The 20,073-nt window shown below is 38.7% G+C and overlaps 2 protein-coding genes across 3 annotated transcripts; one reads left to right on the top strand and one right to left on the bottom strand.

The window, feature by feature from the left end:
• Nucleotides 1-4,103: 4,103 nt before the first annotated feature.
• MS3_00001274 (uncharacterized protein) lies at nucleotides 4,104-4,755 on the bottom strand. The gene has a single exon (XM_051208739.1). It carries the CDS (start codon nucleotides 4,718-4,720, stop codon nucleotides 4,127-4,129), a length of 594 nt encoding a protein of 197 aa, XP_051072554.1. The 5' UTR covers nucleotides 4,721-4,755; the 3' UTR covers nucleotides 4,104-4,126.
• Nucleotides 4,756-10,208: 5,453 nt separating this feature from the next.
• Nucleotides 10,209-20,073, top strand: MRPL39_1 (54S ribosomal protein L39, mitochondrial; the record flags this gene model as incomplete). 2 transcript variants are annotated; one of them, XM_012939119.3, is made up of 3 exons in its annotated part: nucleotides 12,120-14,989; nucleotides 16,002-16,472; nucleotides 17,648-17,890. In XM_012939119.3, exons 1-3 carry the CDS (start codon nucleotides 14,633-14,635, stop codon nucleotides 17,888-17,890), a joined length of 1,071 nt encoding a protein of 356 aa, XP_012794573.2. In that variant the 5' UTR covers nucleotides 12,120-14,632. The 2 variants fall into 2 exon arrangements, with proteins under 2 accessions (XP_051072553.1, XP_012794573.2); XM_051212374.1 differs by having other exon boundaries at nucleotides 10,209-14,989; nucleotides 16,002-20,073.

Below are 20,073 nucleotides of genomic sequence, written 5' to 3'. Positions count from 1 at the left end.
TAAATCCACTTTTGTCAACATTAAGTGGCAAATTCCACGAAACAGTCCATTCGTACAACTTGTTTGTTTCCTCTTGGATTACCGCTGAAATATAGCTCTCGTAGGAGAAGAGAATGACTAAACTACTTTCAGGTCATCAGCAAAAAGGAAAGACTTACCATATTGAAAGAGGGAACACACGTCATTGATAAAAAGGAGAAAGAGTAATGGACCAACCACACTTCCTTGTATAACCCCACTGGTTACATTCACAGGTTTAGAGTAGCAATATCCAAAGCGAACGATTTGACTACGTTCTTCTAAAAAAGATTCGAGCTAAGATAAAACGGGGATTCTGTATGCCAAATCAAGAGCGTTTTAAAAGAAGTTTGTGTGAGACACTGTCGAAAGCCTTACTAAAATCGAAGTAAAGAATTATCATTGACTGACCAACATCTCTTTTCTAGGTAATTTGATCAAAACTTTTCAGGTGCGATGTGAAACATGAGCGTTTAGTCATAAACCCGTGTTGGGATGGGCTGATCAGACTAGCCGAAAGTAAAAATGATAATAGCTGTTTGTGGATGATTTTTTCCATGGTTCTTGAGAGCACGGATGTCAAATTAATTGGCCTATAGTTAGTAATATCACTACGTGGTCTTGTTTTGAATCTATGGGTGATAAAGGATGTTTTCTATACAGATGGATAGGTCCCATATTCCATAGATAGATTGAAAAGTTTCAAACAAAATAGTGGAAATTCTCTACTTCCATATTTCACAAATGATGAAGGTATCCTGTCAGGTCCACCATCATAAGACTTTTTCAGGGCAGCTATGGCCTACCTGATGTTGGAGGGTGTAAAATCAATTTTTGACAGATGTCTTGATGTCAGCATTGGAAATGTAATGGAGTTTTCAGTTCCAGTTTTGTAGCACTGCGAGAAGTGCTTGCTGAATCGTTAACAATTCTTCCGTTAAGTATGAAGAATTTAGTCGTGCCAAGGGAATTTGACTTTACACGGGATTTAAAAAGCCGAAGTATTGATAATTTTGGGCTTTTACTACGTAGAGCTTTATTTTCTATATTCATAAAATACTTACGTTTAGATGAAGCATTTCTGTCGATTAATTTAAGTATACTCTGAAGTGCATGCACATCATTCTGCTCGTAGTAGCGGCATTTTAATTTTCTCAACTTTCTTTTAAAATTATTTTGGCCCCTATTAGCATTATAAGCCACATGGACAATAACTGGAGCAGTGCAGTCAAGGCAATATATCAGGTTGTGGTATAGATTGGAAAGCGCAATGTCAACATTATTTGTGGTAAAATAAGTTTCCCATTGTCAACATTGAATGAGAGTTCCAGTCCGTTTCCATGTTTGTTGATCAAAATGTCTGCTCTGGTACACTAATGAAGCTTTAGAGTTCAATTGTATGGTGTTTAAAGAGTGAATAATACTCAATACAACTCTATAGTCACTCATAAAAAACTCATGACTGGTATGCACTGAGATAGAGTCCATGCTAATTGTGAACATTAAATCAAGTTTATTATTCCCCCTGGTCGGTTTTCGGACCTGTTGAACCCATCCACAAATGAAGCAGGTTAGAGTATAAATCGCAATTGGTAGTTCCATGAATACTCATAGGATTAGCTAAGGGAAGAGTTGTGTTGCGAGGGGAAATAGATTCAACTACTTTGTCATCATGTGAAATATGTTTACCGTTGCCGGCAGGAAAGCCGGCGTAATTACAAAAAATGTCTTCTCATTGCTATTGGATATAACATCTGATAAAGGCATAGTGTACATATTGGGAGCCGGACCAAGAAGGCTATCAGGTCTATGTGTGCGACCAAGTGGCCAATTACAATTCAGATAACTATTTATACCTGACGTATGGGTAACGTGTTTAAGGCGTTTATTTCCAAGGTTTGTGGTTGATTTCGGCTTCTTCATAAGTTGGAGAGGATTGTGTGCTGTTAAACATACTTGCGAAGTTCGAATATATCAACGTTAAGTGCGTGGTCAGTTATATGAATGTTATGATTAGTTTTCCTGTTATCCGTTGCACAGTTACTGTAACTGGGTGTTGCACTAACAGGGGTTTGGACTGTGTTATCCCATTCGTCATGAGCACAACTACTTCGGGTTGAATCTAAGTCAACATTATTAAGAGGATGGACACCACCTACATCGGGATTACTTTCTTCTGGGTTTTGAACTTTAGGAGATTCAGAAGAGTTTTTCGATGGCGGCATACTTGTAAAGCTAAACGTCCCCTTAGAATCGGACTTAACTTTACGACCATTAGGATTATGATGCGTTTGAGAGTTTGACGCTGGTGGTCTGTAGCTATCTCTTCCTGCTTTTCGCTGGCATGGTGTTTTATCTGAAAGAGTCTTAATACCCTTGAAAATCTGTTTTTGTCTCAATGAATTATATATATAAGTTCATCAGGACGCATGAATAACTTAACACAGCATAACCAACTGGTTCGGAAACCAACCTAAGGACTTCATTCGTCAGGGATTTTATAGCCCGATGTCACGACGTACTACTATGATGATTAAGAGTATTTGAATTATGTACTAATTAAGAACCCCGGAAATAACGCAATTGGATCAAAAAGTACTAGATAAACACGAACGATTGTACTGTATTTGGAACTCAAAATCAAGCATTCAAAAAGTACAAAGGCATCATTATTTCATTTAAACAGCACATTCACCATAGCTTAACTTGGAGTCTAAGTGTCTGTAATCCATTGTACGTCTTCTTCTCAGGTTCACCCTGTGTCTGTTGGACAGTGTATTGGATAAGGTTTATGTATTATCTAGAATATACTCATCACCAATAGAATTAACAGCCGAAATTGGAACAGACTCACGTGGTTCCTGGAACTGTATTTGATCACCATGTCGATTGTGTGCACTTAAGTCATTGATGTCTAGAATTCGCATCATAGATTTTCCGACATTCTTCACCACAACCCCCATGATTGGCCGAAGATAACTTCCACGATAATATGTAACGTCTGCAGACTCCAGACATCTCATATTCGACCGAAGAATTCTTCCTTTTAATAGTTTTGATGGAATCTCTTTCGTCACCGAATGTCTGGCATTTCTATATTGCTATAGAAAAGTACCTATTCCCCTATCCAGCTCATTAAATGTTGAAGCGGCAATAGAATCGATAGCATTTATTAATGTCTTGACAAAATATTTTGCATGACCATTAGAACAAGGATGTCTGGGAGCAGTGAACAGATGTATGCACCCTATAACAGAGGTTTGTATATAACTAGACCTAACAACAGTAAAAAAACCTGACTCAAGTGGTTACAAAAAGACCTTAACACCTATATATACAAACAATACTCAAAGATATACGCAACGATGAAGGATAAGTACCAATGCCCTTAGTTTTTTTATATCTGTACTCATAAAGTAAAAATGATAAACTTCTTTAGAAAAAAACCAGTACTCTTGAGGATTGCTTTAACTGAAATAAATTCAACTAAAGCAGAAACATTAGTATTGATGCGTGATTTACCGATCGATACTATAGAATGTACTCAGAGGAAAAACACCACTGTCTTTTTTGAATATCGTACAACGAAAAAAATTATATCCGCCCTTTACCACTTTTGTAGAGAAACAATGGATATTGGGTGTACATGGGATTACATGTAAAGCGTTACGAATAAACGAAAACGCTTTTTTTCGTCACAAAAGTCACTGAATAAACATGTCACTATTGTGTACTTTCATAAGTAATATTTATGAAACCAGCGGACAGAATATCCCTCACAGACCTAATGCTGTTTCGGGACATTACATGGTATATAAAGTGATTACACTGTCGCGTTATTTAAAAGGACAGTGGTATTGTTTCTCGTTGAGTTAATTTACTGTTTTGATCGAAATTACGCATCAGAACTACTGTTTACACTTAAGTTGAATCTATTCCAGTTAAAGTGATATCGTATTGAGTGTTTCGATTTTGCATTTGTGTATTTATTGCATCGAAGCATACTTGGTTGACTTTAACTCGATTTATTTAGTTAAGGTTTGACAATTCTTTCACATATCCTGTTTGTGTCACCATCTTAGTTGATTTTTGAGATGGCCAGCTCTGCTCATAAATGTGGACAACCATATTGCTTATTCGCCGTGGAGGAAGGGATGTAATGTGATGAGTGTAATAAGTGGTCCCATAAGGTGTGTACCCGATCAAGCCCTACTGCATATAAAAGGTGCCCAAAGCCCAACTCCCATTGGCTTTGTATGTCTTGTCGCTCGAGCAAAACATTACTCATCCAGGAAGCAATTAGCCTTCTGGTGTTGGCTGATAAGAAGGTCGACGAGGGCCGTATCGGTAACATTGGTACTGATGGCGAAGATTGCGTCAGTCCCGTAAGTACTGTCACGGCACAGGCCAGACATCCAACTGCGCAACGTGCAATCGAACCTTCTACCCTGAAATAACCAATGGGTGACACGTCATTAGATATTGGTGGCCATGTTTCTACAGCAGCAACCGGTGACCCAGACAAAACAACTACTGTCCCGAGTAGTTCTAATGTAGATGCTACGACTGATGGAAAATGAATGACGCGGAAACGCAGAAGAGTAGGAAAGATAGATGAAACTAATGTCTGTTTACTCGATAAGTCCTTGGTGAACTCACAGACTACTCCGCCAAAGTCCAAAAGTAAAGCCTCGTCAAACATTGTTGTGAGTTACTCGCTCGATTACCATGATTCTGTTACAATGAAAACTAATTGTAAGAAGATAATAGTTAATATACAGGATCTAACATCACGATCGAAAGCCGTGAATACGATTTCAAAAGAAGCTGAACCACTTGCTAGTTTAATTATTTGGAATCTAGAGGGGTCGATAGATAATGACCCTTCTAAAAGACATGCACGCAATCTGCAGTTAGTGGGATCTGTGATAAGATATGTAATACCTGAAGAAGTTTCAGGGGTACATATCACAAAAGTAATGCGACTCAGTAAATGGGTTGGAGGCGAGACCCAACCAAGAAGGATCTTGAAGTTGGTTTTCGGGAATTTTGAAGAAAGAAATATAATATTGAATAACGCACAAAAACTCGTGATTCAAATATTCGTATCCGACCAGGTTGGCCGATTGAGGATCGAATCAAGTGGAAGAATGCGCCTACGGAGTTGAGAACTCGCAAATTAAATGGCGAAAATAACCTTACTGTAACGACCGAACAGCCAATATTCGGTTGGAACTACGGACTGACGAACCCAAAATTTATTCGATTAGACCAGACCAAGTTCCTCTGTATAGCCCACAACGCGTCTTTGAGATACTCGTATTATATTATATCGAAACACAAACTCTGTGCTCAATATAAACGGTTCTAATTAAGAAAACAGAACGAATTACATCAAAAATACAAAATACCTCAAACGGTACAGCCTGTGCTATACAGTCAGAAGTTTCTCTAACGCAAAGTAGCGCGCTAAACAATGAAAGAGACAGTTAATACTAAAGGGTTTGATACCTGAGAATCAATACAAATATTCCCAATCAGATGGGATCAAATATCTATCTGCAGGGATTGCAGCAATTCTCCCAAGCAGACAGTCAGAAGGTTAACAGTCACAAACTAAACCACGCCGTGACCTTGAGCTTAGTCAAACACAACCTTACTGTCAATGGTCCGGCAACGTGCAATAGAAAATTAGGTAACAAAAATAAGTCTTTAATCAAAATCACGTAATAAAGGCTCAAACGGGGAAGACTGAAGAACAAAAGACATGGTTAAACGAGATCGAAACAAAGGTTGGAATACACAAAAGGGAGAAGGAACAAATAAATGAAAATACTGTTCAACAAAGAAGCTGCAGAGGGATTTTCACTGTTCTCTTTCCGTTACACTTACCATTAAGGGTTTTCGGGTAGTCAGGTCTTGGAAGCCAATGCTTTCGAGGCCTGTATGGGTAGAACGATTGATTGCCAAAACACCTTAAGTGTGTGCTACACGAACGCTCGTAGTCTTAGAAATAAAACGTCCGAGCTAAGTTTGATGGTGGAAGAATTATGTCCCGATATAATCGTTGTTACGGAAACTTGGTTCACCGTTGATATAGACTCTTCTCCTTTCATTGCTGGTTATATCTGTATTAGAAGTGATAGAGTTTCAAGTCGCAAAGGGAGAGGTATAATATTATACGTTAGGGATCATTTTCGTATACAATTAACCATATCGGAGGCTCATATCAGTGGCACATGTGAGGTTGCATGTTGTAAGATTAAATCTAGAAATGGGTCAGTGACTATAGGGGGAGTATACCGTAGTCCGTCTTGTCTTGCTGACGACTTTATCCCAAGACACATCTGTTCTTGGAGTATGGCAGAATGTTGTCTCATCATTGGGGACTTCAACGCACCGCATATCAACTGGATATAGCTTACAGTTCCATGTAGTGGTTTCGATAGCGACCTTTAATCTACCGTCATTCAGTGTGCACTTGTACAATGTATCACAAAACCGACACATACTGATTTGCAACATGATCCGTCACTGCTGGACCTCGCCCTCACCCACCATTGAGAGGATGTCTTTGATATTCAGCACCTTCCCCCACTAGTGAACAGTGATCACGTCGTAATTTACTTTAAGTTTAGGACACATGGTATTACAATTCGTATCTGCTCCACCCCGTCCCAATATCTGACGAGCCAATATTCCGGCGATCAGAAATTGTGCTATCTCGACTGATTGGTCGGTCGAAGCGGATGGACTGATCGAAGATGAATGGAATAAGTCTAAGGCTACATTCGGGTCCGTAACGTCGCCGTTTATCCCATGGTCAGCACGTAAGCTAACACATTGCCTTCCATGGATTAACAAGGAAATCCGGAAGCTGTTAAAGCGTAGGAAACACTTCTGTGACTTATTCTTCTTGACAAGCCACGCATTATTTAAGCGTGAGTATTTGTAATATTTGTAAGAAAACCATAGCTAAATCCCGTACTACTTATAAACGACAGTTGGCATACGATAGCCGTACCTCTCCAAAACGATTGTTTTCGTATGTTAAACGGCGAATATAATGTAGTGATGGTATTCCCCCGCTACTGTTACGCGAAAATTCAGATTTACTAGCTGAATCAGATCGGGCAAAAGCTGAGACTTTCTCAAACTATTTTAGCGAAGTCTACTCTACGTGTATTGTTAAAAATAATCGTCCCAATCACACCGAGATACCAGCCATTGAATCTGTACAGGTGACCGAGGAAACTGTCCTTCAGTTGATAACTAACCTCAAACCTGGTAAGACACCGGACCCTGACGGGTTACATCCACGGCTGCTGTCATCCCTTGCGGACATTATTTCACGACCGCTCGCGACACTCTTCAACATACCCCTTTCACTCGCTCAACTCACTAGTCAGTAATATTTTTAAAGATGGTCAGAGACAGATCGTATCTAACTGTCGGCCTGTCAGTCTAACTAGCATAGTCGTTAAGCTACTTGAAAAGATAATTCGAGTTAGGTTGCTAAGCCACATAGATTTACACAATCTGTTAGCTCCTGAGCAACACGGATTTTGTAACAAGCGTTCATGCTTGACTAAATTGCTTATTGCGAGGGAGGATTGGACAGCAGCCCTAGATAACGGTCTGTCTGTCGATGTGATATTCATAGATTTTAGCAAAGTATTAAACAAGGTTTCACACGTAGGTCTTATGCAGAAGCTCACGAGCTTCGGAATAATAGGTGCTGTACATGAGTGGATAGGAAATTTTCTATGTGACCGCAGACAGAGAGTGAGGGTCAACGGAACGCTATCCGATTGGAAGCCAGTCAAAAGTGCTGTACCCAAAGGCACCATCTTAGGCCCTCTGCTCTTCCTTCTCTACGTTAACGAGTTACCGCTGTCGCTTACGTCGTCGACATTATTGTTTGCGGATGACGTAAAAATCTGGAGAACAATAAAATGTGAGGCTGATCATTTGGATCTCCAGGCTGACTTTAGTTAGATGGGATTTAGTTAGATGGGATCGGGGTTGGGGCTTAGAAATCAAGTCTAGGAAGAATGTTCTAGTGCACATCTGTCACGGTAATAGTTACCATTATACTATTGATGGTACACCTCTTCCATGCGTTCAAGAACATAAACACTTAGGAGTAATAATAGGTCATGACTTGAAAACAACTACGCATTGCAACGCAGCCTCTGTAAAAGGTTTTCGTGCGTTATGGTCACTTCGCCGAGCATTCAAATGCTTTGAAGAGGAAATGTTTCGAATTCTATATTCCACCTATGTAAGACCACATTTAGAGTACTGTATCCAAGCAGCTAGTCCATGTCTGATAAAGGATACTAACTCACTTGGGCATATTCAGCATGTGGGAACAAAATTAGTGAAGGGTCTTTCTAAACTCCCTTACGATGAGCGTTTAAAACGCCTGAACCTTTTCCCCTTGTCTTATCATAGGACGCGAGGTGACCTTATACTGGCATTTCGTATCTTTAATTATGATTTGGGTGTTAATATGTCTTATCTTTTTGCTCCCTCCAGCACCAATAATCTCCGAGGTCATAGCAAGAAGGTTCACGAACCGCGATCTAATAAACTTAAAGTGGGTTCCCGTTTTTCTCATCGAGTAGTCAATGACTGGAACGCCTTACCCGAACAAATGGTATAACGCCCACCAGTGAATATTTTCAAAGAGAAGCTGGACCTTCATTGAAAAGCAATCTGTCAGGATCAACACAGGTTCACCAACCTACTCTCCTTATCACTGAAGACTCATCTATTGTCATTACCTTCAAAACTCATGGAGTCCCTGATATGCGAAGGTTTAAACGACTATCTACTGTCCTTAAATTTCTTCTCACCTCAACAGCATGGTTTCAGGAAGGGTTACTCTTGTATAACCAACCTGCTGACTGCGGTGGACAGATGGACAAGCATCCTCGATCGCAAGGAAAAGGTTGATATCATTTACCTTGATTTCTCAAAAGCTTTTGATAAGGTTAACCACTTGTGTCTTACCAATAAGCTCAAACGACTAGGTATCAAACCACCTTTAATCGATTGGCTTACTTCATACCTAAAAAATCGACACTTTAAGGTTAGGGTTAATTTCACTTTGTCTCAGGCTATGGAATGTCCTAGTGGGGTCCCCCAGGGCTCAGTACTAGGGCCTCTTCTCTTCTTGATCTACATAAATGATCTTCCTCAACAGGTAACGTCAGACTTATTACTTTTTGCCGACGACGTGAAACTTTGGAGAGAGATACGCAACCAAGACGATATACAGGCACTTCAGGAGGATCTGACTCGACTTCAAAGTTGGGCAGACGATAACGGACTTACCTTTAACACTTCAAAGTGTAAAGTAGTCCATCTGTGACATGTTGCAAACTACAGTTACAGCTTAGGAAACTCCTCTCTAGTAGTATCCCAAGTCGAAAAAGATTTAGGAGTCCTGGTGCTCCATGATTTAAAGTCTTACGCTAACTGTGACAAAAATGCCTTCCGAGCAAACCTTGCACTGGTAACGTTGAAGCGCATTTTTGGACAGTTTGACGGACGAACTTTCCATACAATCTTCATTAGTTTCATCCGCCCCCATTTAGAGTACGGAAACATAGTACTCCCTCCCTCACTCCAAAAGGACAAGGTCACTTTGGGGCGTATCCAACGTCGAGCCACGAAATCAGTTTGAGGACTCAAATCTAAACCTTACGAAGAACGCCTCCATTCACTAGACCTTTACCCATTAGAGTATAGGCGTCTTAGAGGTGATTTATTAATGGCTTATAGTATTCTTAACACTTCTGGACATCCTCTTAAACACCTACTTAAGCTTAGTTCGAATAATAACCTAAGGGGTAACACCCAGAAACTGGAAACACAACATAGCAAGACGGAATGTAGACACAACTTCTACTCCTTAAGAGTTGTCAAAATCTGGAATTCGCTGCCAGCCGAGCTAGTCCAAGAGACTTCTCAGGAGTCCTTCAAGAGGCAACTTGACCTATTCTTAAGGACCAAGGACAGCATCACACTATGATTTACCAATTTCTTTTCCTCTTTTATTGTTAACATACCTAGGTTCTTGCCTGGAGGATTTGGTGATCCCCTACTACTAGACACGGAAGCCTGTTAAGCGAAAGCTTCTTCTATTCCGTCCACAACCCTTTGAACCATTTGAAGTTGTTAATCATAGGCGGGATTTCGAATAGTGCTTTACGTCAAGTTTCTTCCTTTGGTGAAGTCATTTAGTCCATCACTTCTTGGCTTGTCAGTTTCGTAGTTTAAATAAATCGTTGGTTACAGATACGGCGATAACAATGGACCATCCCCTATGCATTCCCAATTGTCAAACTGTTAATAATGGACCTATCTTAACACTTCCCGATCTCCCTATTTTGGAGTTTTGTGCCATTTCCTTAAAATTTTCTATAACTGCTCTTCTAAAGTTTCCTAAAAAAAGGACAAAATTTCCCACAAAATAGGGAGATTGGGTAATATGTTATTGTCGAGTGTAAATAAATCTAACACAACATAGAAGTCTCAAATGTCTTCTGAGAGAAATCGTTTTGACTCATGAAGTTTGATAAGTAATTCCAAACTGAAATCGATGTCTTGGTCGAGTATTAGATCTTGTTTCATATGTAGTGGACAACACGGCCGAAGCATTCATCGATAGCGTTTCAGATTTTTCATAAGCCGACTGGCAGTATTCAGTTTTCTCACATTTTGCATTAAGAGCATAACAGAACCGATGTGAACTGGGAAGGTGTTCTCTAACACACGAAAAAAACAAGACCTTATACTCGATCAATAATTCGATTTAAATTTAGGTTTATCCATCAGACTTCATGATTCGAAACAATTTGTCTGTGGATCCACAGAAGTCTAACACTCAGTGTTAGATTTATTTACGCTCGACAATAGCATACCAAGGTTCTTCGTAGCAGTTTCATTATTAACATTTTGACAGTTGAGGACGCAGAGAAAGATATCTGAATGAGCTACTTCCCAGGCTCGGGATCATTCATACAAGCGATTAGACGAATAATGTGTTCAGTATTTAGCTGCTCACCAAAATTATACTTAGAAGCCCTAGTTTAAGTAATAGTATTAAATCCCTGGTTTTAAGCATGAAATAATGTGTTGTGTTACGCACTATCACGGGTTTAATACGATATTACAAGAAGACCAGTTAATAATCGTTCTAGTTTGTGGAACCAAAGCAAAGTTAGCTAAAAAAATTCCGGAATTTCCAGCAAACCATGTACTTCGTATAGAAGCCATGGAATCCGCGGCAATCTCATCTTTCTTTAGGTTATTTGATAAATATCAGGCGTTGAGCCGTTCTAGGTAATATTCGCCTTCCCTCGGCGACAATTCGGTATGTTGGGTTTCAAGATTATTAGGATCCAGGATAAGCCCAACACTGAATATGAAATTTTCTAAGTATCAATGACGCTGTTGCAGTAACAAAAACAGCAATAGGAAATGAATAAGAAGTATAGTATTATATTATATAATTATAGTCGATTGAGACAAATGATAAAGCACTTGAAATGTACGCTGATTTAAATAGACACCCACCACTTAGAAGTGGTGATGTATGTACTTTTGATGTAGTTACTGGCTAAGCATTATTTTCAAATTGTCTTGCACTTAAAACCAAAATATTTAGTTTATAAGAACTACACTGGTTTCCGAGTTCTCTCTTGAAAGTTGTTAACGTGTTTATTAAGGTGCTATTTAAAGAAGACTGCCATTTTAGTGATTGTGCAACCTTGTTGACTCTGGTCTTAATGACGCATTACATCCTATCTTCTTTGTTTACATTGAGTTCTAGTGAGTTAAGGTGCGATAAACAGTAACGAAAATTTCCACATCTTTATCTACACTTCTAAAAGCACATTTCGTTTTGCAGATGACTCATGCTATAAATATGTCCGCTAAAGTATGAATTGTCACCCTATGGTGAATGGTATTCAGTATGTTGAACCCAAAGGTTTTAACACACGGTCAACACAAATCTCACACCAACTGCACATAGGAAAAGTTCGGTAAACCTATTTGCGTACTGCTTTATTCACATTGTTACTCAGATGCATATCACTTTATATTCGACGCCATTCCGTTTATGAATGTTACTACGCATCGCACTGAGAAATATGTCGATAAGCATGAACATTTGGTGACAGTTTTTGTTGATACATAAATCAACAAATATATACAATTAGACCCCAAATAGTCACATCTACTTGTGTATCGTCGCGAAAGAGAAAAATACCCGTACTGGTTAGTCATACGTAAAATCGAAAGGTGTAAGACACTTGCCAGATTGGAAATACCATTCGCATAAAGTACATCCTCTGTACAAACTGAGAGTCAGGATGAAAAATATTGATGTGCAGAAACCAGGTATTTTGCATTTAATCCCATATTGAAATAGTTAAGTTAAAAAAGAAAGTTGATAAAACTTAAGAAGGCGAAGGTTCTTCTTACTTACGCCTGTTACTACCAATGGAGCACAGATCGCCGACCAGCATTCTCCAACCCACTCTGTCCTGGACCTTCCCTTCCAGTTCTATCAAATGTTTCTCATGTCTGTCTCCATTTTTCAAGATGATGTGTTCTTTGGTCTTCCTCTTTTCCCTTGGCCTTGATGATTCCAGTTATAATTTGTCAACAATGGGAAACTAAGTACAAACTTCGAAAGTACTGTCTTTTAGTCTGATTATATGCAAGAGTGCATCTTAGAGCCGATCAAATCCCATTCTATTGATCCTAACAGTATCTGTTCTCTGGCGTGTTCTATCAGTAATGACAGTAGCAATACATATTTCACAAAAAGGGTTGATAGTAAAATCCAGCCTAGGATAATTTTAAAGTTGATTTTAGGTAGTACATAGGATGGAAGTATAATGCTAAAAAATGCACACAAGGTTTATAATTAAGAAACTTAACCGTTTGGACTGGTCACTCAATCACTGTCTGAAGAGGTTTTTAGTGAGCTAGTAACCCAACAAAATCTGGGGAAAAAATATGGGAAATTCAGGATTTCTGAGTGGTACGGTTCTGTAACCCGATGCTACTAAGGCTTAAATTGTTCTTTTTGGAATTTTTGTTCACTGATCCTCGCAGTTTATAAAACAAATTTCATCATCAAATGTATCAAAACTACTCATCACTGGTGTGACTGAAACAGTGTGTGATTGATATTACTCCACCACTTTAGGTTGCACGTACTTAAGAAATAATTAGAACAAATGATACGAAAGCGAAGTACTCCTATTATATTAAAGAGTTTGCATTTACATCTCTTTGCTTGTAAGACGCATGATGGTGAAACTTAGCAGGTTACTAGTTGTGAATCAACTTTTATGTTTCATCTATCGTATCCTTATCTACTCAGTTGATGATTTCGTCTTAGAACATATTAAGCTCTGGCGTAAAAGTAACCAGTGCCTGATATTGGAGGATTTCAATGCACCTGTTATAAATTGGAAAGGTTTATCCCCAATGGGACCCAACAGTGTGCTCGATAGTAGTCTTCTTATGTCTGCGATGAGGAATGCTTTGTTACAGCAAATATTTAAACCTATACGTTTGGGCATTTGACTCCTCATTTTTGCAGCTACTTTGATTTACGTTTAGCCAGCGCTGGGATGATGGACACGGTACAGGATATGAAAGAAAGTTGCACAAGACTGACACCTATCGGTCCTTCACGGCTTCATGGTTAGGGTCCTAAATACAGGGCAATTCAGTGGCTTGAGACGTTATCAGACAAAGTTCAGAAAGGAATCTAGTGGCGGCCCTGTTGTATTTTTTTTTACTTTTTCATAAAAAACAAGCAGAACCTTAACTATTAGGATTCTTCCCGGTTGTATTTTTCTTAACTAAACTGCTCCTTCTATTATTCACTACTCACTTATTTTTATCCCATATTTCGTCATACCTTTCTCTATCGTCACAGTGTCGTTTTCTTATTGTGAAGCGTGTATCTAGGTGCCCATTATTCATGTTTTAATAAATAAATAAAAACAGGTGAATGACAAACACATCTCCCATTGCCTAACTCATGGTTAAAACAGGTTATAAGATAGGTCTTAACTCAGCATACTTAGTCTTGTGTAGAAGTTATCTAAGGCAAATACTTGGGTTTGTTAGAGCGTTAGTCATACGGAAACCTGCCTATGCTCGAAAATAATTTTCATTTACACTAAATGTACGCTGATAATACTAACTTATCGTTCAAAATGCCGTGATTCATATCGTTTTTCCTTATTATCACCTCTGTATTCCAATATGTCTAGTTTAGCATTTATTTTTCTGATGTCTCGACAAGTAAATACATGATCAGATTGTTTAGAATGTATTGCGTTAATATATCATGTGGTTAAACGCTGTTTTCTCTTTGCATTATCTAAGAATGTAGTAGTTGATGATGAAATTAGTTTATAGTGTGAAGTAATTCTTCTGGAACTATTAAATGTGGACTTGGACGAATTTCAGTTTTTCATGCCATTAATATTTTTATTTTTCTCTCTCCCTATATATATCTGAGATTGTTGTTTTTCTGAATGTTTCAGATTCTCCAACTACCATTTACTAAATGTGGAGACAAAAATTGCTTCTCAGTGTTAGGTTATGTAGCAATCTTTGTATGAACAAAGAAGTGTCTGAAATTTCACGCCATCGTGATTGTTTACAGTTATGGAACGAAATTAAAGAACAACAAGTTAACCTTTACTTGTCACCACGTGTTGAGAAAGTCATAGTTACATATCGTGGATTTTTAGGGGAATCAACTTTGGAAATGACTAAAGGTATATCAACACCTCTAGATTGTGCAAAGCATTTGTCTGAGATCTTGGTCAAAGAAAGTGTTATTGCTATGGTTAACAATAATCCATGGGATATGAATCGGCCACTGTCATGTGATTGCTCACTTGATTTTGTGCAATTCAAGGTTCGTTCCAGATTGTTGTAATTGTTTAAAAGCGTTTACATGCAGTTGCTGTCATAGTACCCTTTATGTTAGAAAGCTATTTATTTTCCATGGCATAGAAATGGGATTTTTCAATTTGCTCTGGTGACTTTATGCATTAGGTTAATTTTTCAAAAACCCGACGATACTACTTCTATCCCTTTCTTTCCCACCCCGCTAACTAGAACGGGAAGTTAAAATGTACGCTTAAGTTAGTCGGCTATATATGAGCTACAATGACTAGGATTTATTACCTGAGTAATTGTAACTAAACACTGAAAGTTGGTAAATGAATGTAACGAAAATGTGCTGAAAGTTAACCTTAAGTTGATTTCCTTTCTCATAAGTTGTATTAGTGGATTAACAAATCCCCAACACACTTTTCAGTGCTTAAGCTGAATTCGTTAAAGAACACTTATGTAGACTGCGTAAATAAAGAAGCAACTAATCGTTAGCAAGATATGCTTGGGTCTCAGTCTAGGCGTCCACAACTCGAACCTAATGTCTTTCGTTTTGAATGTCAACCCGCTACTGGTCACTAACTTGTGCAATCAGTATGAAATTATTGATAATCAGTTTGTATCTGAACCCAAGACGGTCACTTGTAGTCCTGAATGTCAGAACTGTGGTACAAAAGCCTCTACAAATATCCATTCCTAGTTAGTTTTTACGTTTACGCTAAATGGAGTCAGTTCGTGATGAATGCATTCATGCAAGCAATACTGACAGGATGATTCCAAAAAATCCTAGACAACAAAGTAGTAATATACACAACGTCTATCCGTAATATATGGATTATTATTATCACCTTGTGAAAATAAGTATATATATTTGCGATTGTACAGCTTTGAAAATGAATTCGCCGAAAAGAGAACTCTTCGCTGAACTAATCTTTCTTCCTCACTTAATGTCATAATGGGTGTATTCCGTTTATATGGATTCCGTCAATAATATTATACAATTGTTCACTATTTTATTTATATTTATTTGATAGGGTCCTCATTATGATCCGACAGTTGCAAATAACGCATTTTGGCAATCATGTACACTCCTTCTAGCCGCCACTTTAGAAACAGCTTTTCATCAAGAACATAATGTTCGTGTAATCAATCTCCCTTTACTTAACCCAAAAAGTGGTGGATTCGTATGTGATATTTCATTTAATCCAGGACATCAATCTTTAGAGAATTGGACGCCTTCACCTCAAGAATTATATGCATTAAATACACATATTCAACGGATGGCTGCGGACGACTTAAGTTTTGAACCTTTAGATGTATCAATTCACAGTGAACTACTTCAGAAGTTATTTTCTGACAATCCATTAAGATCACAGCAGATTAGTCATGTATTCAACGAACATCAAGACAGTAGTAATACACTACAACTTGACTTATCTTCAAACAAGGATAGATTTACAGAAAGGTCCACCCTACCTGTATACCGAGTGGGGAAATTTGTTGAGGTACCGACATCAAACTCTACCTATTATCATAACATTGTATTGACATAAAATGGTTACTGTGCCGTTAAGTAGTGAAGGTTCTTACTGATTTAGGTCTATCGACTTAATTCAAAATAGAGTCACACGTTAGTAAATGTAGGTCATAATTATCGGATGGATCTAAAAAACTAATGTAAAATATCCCATCATTTCAATCGTAACGTACTGTTACATTTTCTCAAGAAAAAGAAATAAGTTTTTAGGCATTCGTAGAGCTGTGAATAATCATTTCGAGCTTGTTCACCAAACAATCAATTGCTAAGCCCGAACCATTCTGTCAGTGAATTAACCAGTTAGTATCATCATTCCCTATTAAATAATTATCTTACAGCTTGGATTGATTTATTTACAAATATTTTAAAGGATAGTTTAGTTAAGACATAATTCTTTCTATATTGTGATGATATATATAAATGCAGATATAGAAAAGCATTCATTGAGGCTATTTATTTTATTTGAACACAAATATTCATACGAGGGAGCACCGACTACATATGTGCCTCATAGGTCAGTTGGCTTGTGTGTGTGCTGTGATACTGCCGGGGTACCCAGACCAGAGGCAATTTTCTAGCTTTCGACCTAGAGATCTAATCCAAAAGACAGTGTGGCAACGTAAGGAGATGCAGTCCCGTTGCGGCCGGTGACTAATAATTGGTTCAAACACCATTTGTTCCTCCAAGATACTGGAGCCCATGTGCACCAATGGTTTGGAATCAGGGTTTTCCAACTCTGCCAGGTGGACTCTCCGTCTCCTTAGTTTCGTAAACACTCCCGCTACGATAAGGTAGTGAGTAGGACTTCCCTGTCATGTGAGAGCATTTCGAGAAACCTAACTCTTCCCACTCTCGGCCGTACCAGGGCATTTGGCAGCCAATGTAATAATGCGCGAAGCTTATACCACATATATGTTAATAATAAGCGAATGCATCGGTAAATGCAAATCTCATTTAGACACCAGGCTGAATACAGTTTGTTACGTGTCGAAAAGGTAAGATATGCTCTATATGCGATTTGTCTAAAATTATGTGGAATATTTATCTTATTCTGTTTTATTGTGTGAAATGTATAGTATTTTTGGCGATTCGTTAGACACAAAATTTGTTGATCGTACAACAATTTTACTTTATCGTTTTTAGTGTTTCACTAATGGCCCATTAATCCGATCAACTGGCCTTATTGGAAAAATATCCATCAGTTCATTTTCCCGAATAGGTCATCTTCGAGGATCTTCAAGTAACGTTGTCTATCGTGTTCAAGGTGTGGCTATTCCATCTGCATTCCTTACACATTTCACGACATTTCATCGTCTTATGGAATGGTCTAAATTACCGAATTCAGAAGTCGACATTTATCCAGATTACGTGGAACCTTTACCATGAAAGCCAAACTCAGATATTTGTAAATCTCGTTTTCTACTGCATTTGAAATCACTACTTTGTTTAACTATTCAACAGAGTACTACAAATAGCAAATTGATCTGTTTTCGCTCTTGATAATTATGAATTTACAACCATTATTTCGTCATGTAGTGCCTGAAGTTTGCTGTGTGTGGTTGCTTAGTTAACGCTCGCTGACTGGAAACTACAGCTGAGCAGCAAAATGCCGTTCGTAGTTCATTGCACCGTAAACTATGAATATAATATCACCAATCATTCACGATTTTGTTGTTAATTCAATAAATTTAGTGTGCTCAGTGTATTACAAGTTTCATAGTACATTAGTTATTAATGTCACAAATGAATGGTCCACAATTGCCTTAGGAATGGATGTCTCCAGAAGATGCCATAGCGTTTTCCAAACCCACCCTCCGTTATCCTAACTATGCAACTGACTTCTCAATCCATTATTCAGTACTAGGTTTTACCATCATGCAGAATTCTTTTCAGAAACATCAAAACAAAGTCGGTTGACAATTAGTAGGCAGAATAAAAAAGATCCACCGAAGGAATTTTCTTTACAATGAAATCATTTACTCAAGTTGTACATTCGCATTTATAGTTGTATGGTAAATAAAATTCTATAGAAGGATAGAAAGGGTCGTATCATAAAGTGGTCTGGGAGGGTGCGCAATAATCCGGGGGTTAGAGAAGAATAGAGTGGAAGTAATTTACGGGTTAAATTTTTGATAGTTATCCCCTTGACAGATATGAAGAAAAAAAGAAAAGCATAAAGTTCATAATACTTACTTAACTTACGCCTGTTACTCCTCGTGAAGGAGCATAGGCCACTCACCAGCATTCTCCATCCAACCCTGTCCTGGGCAATCCTTTCTAGCTCCGTCCAGTTATAATTCATCGTTTTCATATCTGCCTCTATTATCCGACGCAATGTGTTCTTTGGCCTTCCTCTTTTTCGCTTCCCTTCAGGATTCCAAGTTAGGGCTTGCCTCGTGATGCAGTTTGACGATTTGCGTAATGTATGTCCTATCCATTTCCATCGTCTTTTCTTAATTTCTTCTCCAGCTGGAAGTTGGTTTGTTCTCTCCCACAGAAGGCTATTGCTGATGGTATCCGGCCAATGGATGTTGAGTATCTTGCGTAGACAGCTATTTATAAATACTTGTACCTTCTTGATGGTGGTTGTTGTAGTTCTCCAAGTTTCAGCTCCATACAGTAGAACTGCCTTGACGTTCGTATTGAAGATTCTCACTTTGATATTGGTTGAAAGTTGTTTTGAGTTCCATATGTTCTTCAATTGTAGGAATGCGACCCTTGCTTTGCCGATCCTCGCCTTTACGTCTGCATCTGAACCTCCTTGTTCATCGATGATGCTTCCCAGGTATGTGGAGGATTCTAAGTCTTCCAGAGTTTCGCCATCAAGAGTGATTGGGTTGCTATTCTCCGCTTTGAATTTGAGGACCTTGGTTTTCCCTTTGTGTATGCTGAGGCCTACTGATGCAGAGACTGATGCCACACTGGCTGTTTTTATCTGTATTTGTTCATGTGTGTGCGATAGGAGGGCTAGGTCATCTGCGAAGTCCAAATCGTCTAATTGATTCTGAGCTGTCCATTGTATTCTGTGTTTTCCTTCAGATGTTGAGGTCTTCATAATCCAGTCGACCACCAGAAGAAAGAGGAAGGGAGAGAGTAAACAGCCTTGTCTGACTCCGGTCCTTACTTGGAATGCATCTGTCAGCTGTCCTCCATGCACTACTTTGCACTGTAGTCCGTCGTATGAGTTCCGGATAATATTGACAATCTTCTCAGGAACTCCGTAGTGTCGAAGAAGTTTCCATAATGTCCTCCTATCTACATTGTCAAATGCCTTTTCATAATCAATGAAGTTGATGTACAGTGACGAGTCCCACTCAACTGATTGTTCGGCGATGATCCGTAGTGTCGCAATTCGGTCTGTGCACGACCGATCCTTACGGAATCCAGCTTGTTGATCTCGAAGTTGGGCGTCTACTGCATCTTTCATCCGGTTCAGCAACACTCTGTTGAAGACTTTCCCTGGTATTGACAGTAGTGTAATGCCTCTGTAGTTTTCACATTTGCTCAGATCTCCTTTCTTTGGAATCTTGACGAGGTGTCCTTCTTTCCAGTCCATCGGCACTTGTTCC

This window comes from Schistosoma haematobium, chromosome ZW (assembly GCF_000699445.3).
Source record: "Schistosoma haematobium chromosome ZW, whole genome shotgun sequence".
Classification (NCBI taxonomy): Eukaryota; Metazoa; Platyhelminthes; class Trematoda; order Strigeidida; family Schistosomatidae; genus Schistosoma; species Schistosoma haematobium.
The sequence above is the reverse complement of the archived record's forward strand: the minus strand, read 5'-3'. Positions and strand labels throughout refer to the sequence as shown.

What these genes read in the sequence shown, in the direction of transcription:
- MS3_00001274 (XM_051208739.1), bottom strand. Translation starts at nt 4,720, where the DNA reads ATGTTTGACGAGGCTTTACTTTTGGACTTTGGCGGAGTAGTCTGTGAG.